General features: G+C 34.3%; 1 protein-coding gene across 1 annotated transcript in view; it reads right to left on the bottom strand.

Annotated features, from left to right (window-relative positions):
* Positions 1–10000, bottom strand: part of LOC130238168 (calcium-activated potassium channel subunit alpha-1-like) — a 71116-nt gene that overhangs the window by 45713 nt on the left and 15403 nt on the right. The window contains exon 4 of the mRNA XM_056469078.1: positions 2134–2209. Coding sequence (XP_056325053.1) covers positions 2134–2209 — 76 coding nt within the window. The remainder of the gene's footprint in view (positions 1–2133; positions 2210–10000) is intronic.

The following is a 10000-nucleotide window of genomic DNA, read 5'->3' as shown; positions in this document are numbered from 1 at the left end:
AATTTATTGCATATCTGAATTCTGCTAGTTTTGGCAGCGAGTATCAGTCAGATTTCACCTCTGCAGTCAGATTATTATTCATTCTGATGCACAATCAGCTTTCCTGGACAGCTGTACTAAAGCTTTAGCTCTAAGCTGGAGGAGACCAGCAGATTTACCATCACAATGTCAAAGACAGAACATGAGGAAATAAAGCAATAGAAAAACAACACAGAGAATTAAATCAAATGCAGAACAAAAATAATACAAGCACTATATATATATAGCTGTACAGTATATAGTATGTACACATGCACAATAGAGTAAAAATAAAGGACTCCATGGATATGAGTCAGTAAAAAGCAAGAAGGAAATACAGGATCATCAGGTGAAAAGAAAGACAAGAAAAAGAAATAAATGGGGGAAAATAAGAAAAAGAAAGGAAAAGAAAAAGAAAATACAACAAAAAGGAAAAGAAAAGGAAAAGGACAATGAAAAGGAAAATGAAAAAGTAAACATAAAAAGGAAAAGGAAAATAAAGCAAAAAAGGAAAAGGAAAAGAAAAGGAAATCAAAAAGAAAATAAAAAATAGAAAAGAAAATGTAAAAAAGGGTAAAGAATGTAAAAGGAAAAGAAAGATTAAAAAAAAAATACTAATAAAATACAACAATGAAATAATATAATACTAAATAATGCAATATATAAAATATTTCATATTATAAAATAAATAACAATATAACTATATAATATAATTTAATATAATATAATATAATAACAATATAATAACAATATAATATAATATAATAACAATATAATAACAATATAATATAATTTAATATAATATAATATAATATAATATAATATAATATAATAACAATATAATAACAATATAATATAATATAATAACAATATAATAACAATATAATATAATATAATATAATATTAATAACAATATAATATAATATAATAATAATCACTAATATAATAACAATATAATATAATATAATAACAATATAATAACATATAATAATATAATATAATATAATATAATATAATATATAACAATATAATAACAATATAATAACAATATATCTAATAATAAACAATATAATAACAATATAATAACAATATAACTAATATAATAACAATTATAATATAATATAATATAATATAATATAATAAACAATATAATAACAATATAATAAACAATAAATATAATATATAACAATATAATATAATATAATACAATATAATAACATATATAATATAATATAATATATATAATATAACATATATACAATTAATATAATATAATAACAATATAATATAATATAATAACAATATAATAACAATATAATAACAATATAATAACAATATAATAACAATATAATAACAATTAATATAAATATAATATAATATAATATAATATAATACTATATAACGTAATATAATATAACATAACATAACATAATCTAATCTAATATAATATAATAATAATTAATATAATATAATATAATATAATATAATATAATATAATATAATATAATAAATATAACGTAATATAATAAACATAACATAACATAATCTAATCTAATATAATATAATATAATATAATATAATATAATATAATATAACATAACATAACATAACATACTAACATAACATAATCTAATATAATATAATATATTAACAATATAATATAATAGATATATATAATATATATATAAATATAATTATAATATAATATAATATAATATAATATAATATAATAGAATAATAATATATATAATATAATATAATTAATATAATATAATATAATATAATATAATATAATATAATATAATAATATAATATAATATAATTAATATAATATAATATAATAAAATATAATATAATATAATATAATATAATATAATATAATATAATATAATATAATATAATATAATATAATATAATAAAGTTTAAATTGCAGTCAAACTACTAATAATTTTTGGTTTAATTAAATTTTAAATAAAGCAAATATTTCAAAGAAAGCTGAAGCACAATATATAAACAGACTTACAGTGAGCTGGAAACAAAGATCTTTAGACAATATAAGATGTACACAGATTACACAACATTAATGATCAAGAGGACTGATGGAGGGACTCTTACCTTGTTTTTAAGATATTTAAAAACTGCAATATTTCTGAAAACTGGATCAGCCTCAAGGCTCTTAAGAACCTCAATCCTGTATAAAAGAGCAGAAAGGACAGTAAAAATCAGTCATATTGATCATAAAATCACAGCACAACTCAAGTCTAGAGCGTACCTTAACCGATCATCCATGTTTAAACACAGAACTTCATCTAATCAACAATAACAGTCGAGCACAGACCATCAAACAGAAATCAGCAGATATCAGCGCTAGTTAGAGAGCTCACAGAACACATCTGGACTGGAGTTTATTAGTGTGTGTTCTGACAGACAACATCTGCGCTCATGGTTCATGACGCAAAAGCTGATCTCAGATCTGCTTTCAGGAACAAAAACTGAGAGAAAGGCTGCGTCCCAAAGCGCATGCTTCTACACTCCTCGAGGAATTTAAAGTGTACAAGTATGCATTCACACTGAAATACAGTATGCTTTTTTAATAAAGTGCAGTTTAAATACATAGATGATGCACTGATTAGCAAAAGGGGCGTGGATATTGATGAAGGGGCGGAGCTGTTGGGGAAGGGGAGGGGCTAGAGTTATACAGGGGCTGGATTATTTATTTTGGATGTGTATTTTGTACTACTTGGTAGTTTAGTCTTTTTTGTTTTAATTAATTTGGCTGATGGTGAGTCTCAGTTCCTGGATGAGTTATTTAGCGGTTGTTATCTGGGAAATAACACACCTTGGTACGACTGACCAATCAGACGTGAGTAATAAACATTAATAAAGCACGATGCCTCGCATGCATCACATTCATCCAATCACTCAGACTTCAAACATAAACAGTGTGATGCATTTTTACACATTTCTAGAAGATTACTGATTATGAATGACCGAAACCATTGACTGAGTCACAAGACAAACATAATAATCAATTCAGTCCTGTTTTTAGATGCTTAAGATTTCAAATAAATAAAGAAACAAACAAATAAAACTTTGCAAATATTCTAAAACACTTTTACATTTTTTTATAAAGAATGTTTTGTTAGGCGACACAGTGTCACAGTGGTTAGCACTGTGGCCTCACAGCAAGAAGGTGGCTAATTCGAGTCCTGGCTGGGCCAGTTGGCGTTTCTGTGTGAAGTAAGCCGAAAGAAAATGAATGGATGATGAATGTTTTGTTATTTTCTAAGAGATATATCCATAATATATCACTTACTACTCAGATGTTATGATCATTTTGGACATTATATTCTATTTATAAACTTATATACATGTTAAAAACCTTTGGGCCTGAATGTTTACATTTCTTACAAATTTTAAATAGGCTTAAATTCATTCATTCATTCATTTTCCTTCGGCTTAGTCCCTTCATCAGTGATCACCACAGCGGAATGAACCACCAACTATTCCAGCATATGTTTTACCACAGTGGACGCTCTTCCAGCCACAACCCAGTACTGGGAAACACCCATCCACACTCATTCCACACACACTCATACATTACGTCCAGTTTAGTTGATCAGTTCCCCTATAGCACATGTGTTTGACTGTGGGGGAAACCCGAGCACCCGGAGGAAACCCACGCCAACACAGGGGAGAACATGCAACTCCACACAGAAACACCAATGACCAAGCCGGGACTCGAACCAGAGACCTTCTTACTGTAAGGCCACAGTGCGACACCACTGAGTAACTGTGCTGCCCAAGTTTGAATTTTTTCTATATTTATTTTCTATAGCTATAACATCTATTTCTATATCTAGAATTTTCTGTGTTTTAAGTTCTTAATATTCCATCATTTTGATTCTTACTGATACTATTTTTGTTTTTATTAATCACAAAAGCATATGACAAATAAAATATGCATTTTGACTTTATTTTTACATTTATAAAAGAAAACATAACTAAATCTAATATATTTAAAATAAATGATTATTTCCACATTCACAAGTTGTAAATGATGATTCTTTGGGTCTGAGAATGTGAGATTATGGATGCATTATGAGTCTTCCAGCAGATAAGCTGATAATCTTTGATTAACACACATGAGCTAAACATGTAGAGTAAACCAACACTGCTGCTGCAGAGCTCACACTACACAAAAAATAAACATTCATTGATCATTTGAGATTATTCAAGACATTCACTGGCATTTAAAATAAGGAAATACAGTACCATTAATACACAAAGAGTGATGACAACTGTTATTGCCAGGTGTATATTATAACAATATAATATTTAGTTTGGTATACAGATGAAGAGACGACGCGGTGGCGCAGTTAGTATCAAGTCCGCCTTATAGCAAGAAAGTTGATGGTTCGAGTCCCGGCTGGGTCAGTTGGCATTTCTGTGTGGAGTTTGCATGTTCTCCCCGTGTTGGCGTGGGTTTCCTCCGGGTGCTCCGGTTTCGCCCACAAGTCCAAACACATGCGCTATAGGGGAATTGGGTAAGCTAAAAATGAACCATAGTGTATGTGTGTAAATGAGTGTGTATGGATGTTTCCCAGTGATGGGTTGAAGCTGAAAAGGCATCCGCTGCATAAAACATATGCTGTATAAGTTGGTGGTTCATTCCACTGTGGCGGCCCCAGATTAATAAAGGTGACTAAGCTGAAAAGAAAATTAATCAACTCGAATCAACTCGAACCAGCGACCTTGTTGCTGTGAGGCAACAGTGCAACACCACTGAGCCACCGTGACACCCCAATACATTTTTCTAATCCATTTAATCACATTTTTGAAAATTAATTTCAGCCAAACTAAAATAAAATAAATAATCAGAAAACTATATCAGCAAATACAGTGAACAGCAAATTAAACAGCATTCTACTGATCTCCTGTGGACCGCACTGTAACCCAACTCTGTTAATCAACAGTTTCTGTATATAGTGTGTTTTGGGTTTATATCCGGTTGTGAATTGCATTATGGGATGTTGATCTCTGCTCTGTCCACTTCTGATGTTAAAAATTCAACTCTACAGTTTAACACAGTGACTTTTATTAACATTTTCGTGGTTTAAAATAATGTAATGTATCAGAAATGACAACCTTTGACTTTTAACTAAAGGAGTGTGCTGCTATTTCAGGCAAATAGAGAAACGAATCTATTTAAGTCAAATCATCATCATCTGCAGCTCAGCCTGATCTCCGTCAGTGTGTTCCAGCTCTTACCCCAGTAGGAGATGCTGTAGAAGCAGGACGAGAGTGTGTTGTCGCTCTGCTCTTTCTCACACACCGGCGCCTGCAGCATTTTCACCCGGTAGCCCTTGTGGAAGAGCTCGCCGCACGATTTCTTGCGTCTGTGTGTGTTCTGGAGGCTCTGGGTGTGTGTGGCGCCGTCTGGGCTCCGGTACACCAGCATCTTCGTGGAGATCATGATTTACACCACTGCCGTACTGTATATAGTGATGAGGAATCCTGGAAAAACTCTCTCAGAAGAGGGAGAGCTGGTGGAAATGCACTGAAGCCCACCGGTTGAAAACAACGGGATGATGGAGTGATGTAGAGAGAGCTTTTCATCAGGATATTACAGCATAAGCTCCTTTAGGAATCGCCCTGGGACGCGTGCGGAGCTCTGCTGGACATCATCTGCTCTTTAACATCTACTGCTGCTGCTCAATGCTTCTTATCTTAGCTCTTCTTAACCCGCGTGTGCTGTTGGGTCGTTTCATCCACTCTGGGGGGGGGGGGGTTCAGTCTTCATCTGGCAGCAACTTTCAGTTTCAGCAAATAGATTGATTATTGGTGATAAATCTTATTGTGGGAAAATGCTGTGAATGTCATGTGATGCACTGTAAAGAATATAGGTCAATCAGCAGGTTTCTGTATGTTGAGATTCATGTTTCTTTCGGCGTTTGAATTGCATTATAGCTTTCCTCTGATGACTTTTAACCTGTAAATGTTGTAAAAAGTGGCAATAATAACCTTGTAACAAACTGAAGCACATTTTCTATTATTTTACACACTTACTTCTCTACATATTATTTATTTCTTCATTATATTATTTCCAACGACTAAAATGTCAATGAAAATGACTTTGTTAAACTGTAGAGTTGAATTTACAACATCACAAGTGGACAGAGCAGAGATCAACATCCCATAATGCAATGTCGGTGTCTGTTTTTGCCCTATTGACCTCCATTATAATAGCATTTTTGATTGCAAAGCCATGACAGTATAGAATCATGCATGTTGGATTGTGGTGATTTTCCCTGTTGAGAAGAGCTACAATTTGTCGTCATTATCCGTCATCTGTCTTTCAGATGAGATGTTAAATCGTGGTCAGTAATAATCCCATGTCAGAGTAGGGGTGTAAAACGGATGTCCGGGCTAAATTTCCCTCCATTAGCCCTTACCAAACATGACCTCCCAATCATCCTCATCCACTGAATTGGCTCTATCACTGTCTCTCCACTCCACCTGTATCTGGTGTGTGGTGAGCACACTGGCGCTGTTGTCCTGCGGCTGCTGAAGCATCATACAAGTGGAGCTGCACACTGGTGGTGGTGCGGAGAGACCCCCCTCATGTTTGTGAAGTGCTTTGGGTGTACGACCATACACGATAAATGTGCCATATAATACACATTACATTATTATTGTAATTTCGCCTAAATAGACAATGATTCAGTTTCAAAACTTATGACCAATCAAATGCTCTCTAGTATCTGACATTTCCCCGTGGCTCAACCACTCTCACTGGAAGAGCTGTGAGAAACAAAACTATGGCTGTTTTTAAGGGGAGGAGCTACTGTATGCCCCACCCCTCTTCATGTTTCAGTTGAGATGGCGTCAAACATCAAATAAAAAAAGCACTTTCTCAAAGCTCTTCAAAGGAGCTTTAAAGACTTTGATGAGCACGAGTGGAACTCAGAGATACATTGACATTTTTTAGAATGGTACTTGGCAACCACAGAACAGCGTTCTAACAGCCATTAAAACTGTTACATTGTATCTGTTGCCAGCAGCTGCAGAACTCACAGAGACAATGTAACAACCGTTAATGGCTTTTAGAATGCTGTTCTGTGGTTGCCAAGTAACCATTCTAAAAAATGTAACAATGTATCTCTGAGTTCCACTCGTGCTCATCAAAGTCTTTAAAGCTCCTTTGAGCCTAACCCTGGGTAACGTTATACTTCCCCTATTATATACAGTAGCAAAGACTCTAGAATACACCAGGCGTTTCACTTGCATAGTTTCAAAGGGTGAAAAGTGTAAGAGCCAATATGGCGAACAACTAGTTCTACTAGTACAGGAGCCAATCAGCGATCGATATAGACTGATGGTGTCTCCGGGGTCGCAAACACACTGGAATCTCAGTCGAAGACTTGCTTCACAGACATAAGAAATATATCACATAAAGCTTGAAATCGTACTTTTTAAATGAACCAGCTTCACTTGAAAACAAAAAGGGTTTTGGTTTTGTAATTTTGTAGTCTGTCCTGTTCAAACTCACATCACATGACAGCAACTACACAAACACACACAAATGTGTAAACAAAGAGACGCTGTCATTTCTGGAGGAGATTCTCCATCAGGACTAAGTTGTATAGTAACGCAGTAGTACTACTTCACTACTGTACACACATTTTCGTTGAGTTTAATACTTTTACTCTGATAGATTTATTATAAAATGAGGCTGATACAATTATAAAAATGTTACGAATCATTCCAACCCACATTATCACTGCCAGAGACACAGATGGCTCTGTCAAAGGTTTGAATAAGCTGGCTCATCATCATTCAGGCGATCAAGAAGACAGCGCTGCTGCCTGCATTGAGAGCACTTTAGTTTGTTTTCGACATTGGCAACCCAGAAACTTCCATCTTCAACTCCTTCACTTTCAACTGTTCGTGGCGATGAGGAAGAAGAGACCACCGTAGCCCTATTTAGAGCCATGTTTGCATGTATCGGAGTGCCTTCAAAAATTCACCGTCCAATTTGAAGAAATAATATATTTGTAAAAATTCTAACCATATATTACACAAAACACAGCAGTTTGAGCTATCTGTAAGCACTAGATAAGTTACCGTTATCTACCCGCGGTTCATAACATGCTGTGATGTTCACTTAACATTAACTAGCGATCTATCATAAAGGCTGTGTCCTGCTGAATGGTGTTTTTGGACCTATTTTATATATATATAATAATAAATCGTAAACCATGTTTCTTTTCGGTCTGCTTGATCACCGTGCCCCAAAAAAATTATATTTAAAATAAACAAACAATATGATGTCTTTTGACTGCATTCTTTAATAACTACATTACACAATACTTGTACTTTTACTTCAGTATTTGAGTATTAATTTGAATAAACTACAATACTCAAGTACAAAAATGTTGAATACTTCAGTACTTCCACTTAAGTACGGTGCTTAAAGAGCACTTCAACTTCTACTCAAGTCACTTTTTTGGTAGAGCACTTGTACTGTTACTCAACTCTGGGTCTCTAGTACTTTATACATCTCTGGAGTAACTTCAGAAGAGCAGCGTGATCTGATGATCATTATATAGAGGATGATCATGTGTAGAACAGCCATAAATGAGGCTAGTGTCCTTTTGAGTGTGTATGTGCAGCTCAGGCAGCCTGAAAAATTGTGATTTGGTTTAATTCAAACGTTTAGAAACAAAACTTCTATGAGACAGCTGTTATTTAATTTTATTGGTGGTTCCAAATATGTAATCATAAGCTTAGCAAAGAGTTTTGGAGAATTTGATGTTCCCATTCAGACAGAATGCCTGAGCATAGTGACGGGAGGCGTTTTAGAAACAGTATGTGAGTCGAGCAAAAACAGAAGGAGAGAAGTACCTGTATGATCTTAACTTGATCGTAATGCAATAATATGCAAATGTGTTTGTAAAGCAGCTTTAAAACAATAAGTACTGGGGAAGGCGCTATACAAATAAAATGAAATGAATTGAATTGAATTGAATGACCGACTACTTCCGGTGAGATTCTGAAGTGCACAACCAATGGACACTATATGCTGTCCCATAATGCATCACAAGACAGTTCATCTTCATGTTGTGGTGTGGACTGGGAAATGAAGGCTTTAGAAAACGATGATCATTTTAGTCATGTGATGCAGTCATGTGACCAATCCAGCTAACATGCTGGAGGACACAGTGTTGCAGATGTTTTGCAGCTTTATTAAAGGTCAATGTGGGTATATGCTCTGTTTGGCCTCTCTTCAGTGCATGTTTACTGGAGCTGGTGTTCAGATCAGACCACACTCACTCATTCACAGAGATGGAGAGTAATGGCAGGCGGATATGAGCAAGTATAAGCATTACATCTGTGTGTATGTGCAAGTACAAATGTGCTTTCAGTCCTTTAGTGTGGCTGACGGAGAGAACTGAAGACTTATCAGATTTCTTCCACATTGGTGTAGACGCAGCCTGACTGTTTAATATCAGACAGGAGAGTTTGATTACTCTGACCCATTTAAAACATGCGGTAAACAGCAGAATCAAACTGTACTGGAACACACACACCACACGTGCGTGCGCATGCACAGATGCAGCAACAAAGGCCATAACTGAATGAAAGCTGAATAATAATAATCAGAGTAAAGCTGGATGAGGTGGACCCCGTGACCTGCTGTTCCTATAGGAGGATTTACAGTCCTGGAAAACAGCATTGATGGACATCAGGAACATAAGCTGTGCTCTGACCCGCTCTATTCCCCAATCACCCCCTGTACACTCAATAGTGCACTAATATAGTCCCCGTACAGGACGAGTGAATGAAGGGAGTCAAACTGACCGCGCTCAAGAGACACAGATGCTTTGATTCCAATAAAGTAATGAAACAAAGTCTTTTGATTTCTGTTATTTAACAGGCGTTCATTTAACAATACATCACTTAAACACTGGCTATTGAT

The sequence above is a fragment of the Danio aesculapii genome, chromosome 12 (genome assembly GCF_903798145.1).
Source record: "Danio aesculapii chromosome 12, fDanAes4.1, whole genome shotgun sequence".
Classification (NCBI taxonomy): domain Eukaryota; kingdom Metazoa; phylum Chordata; class Actinopteri; order Cypriniformes; family Danionidae; genus Danio; species Danio aesculapii.
Note: the sequence above shows the minus strand (reverse complement) of the source record. Positions and strands in the feature narration are given on the sequence as shown.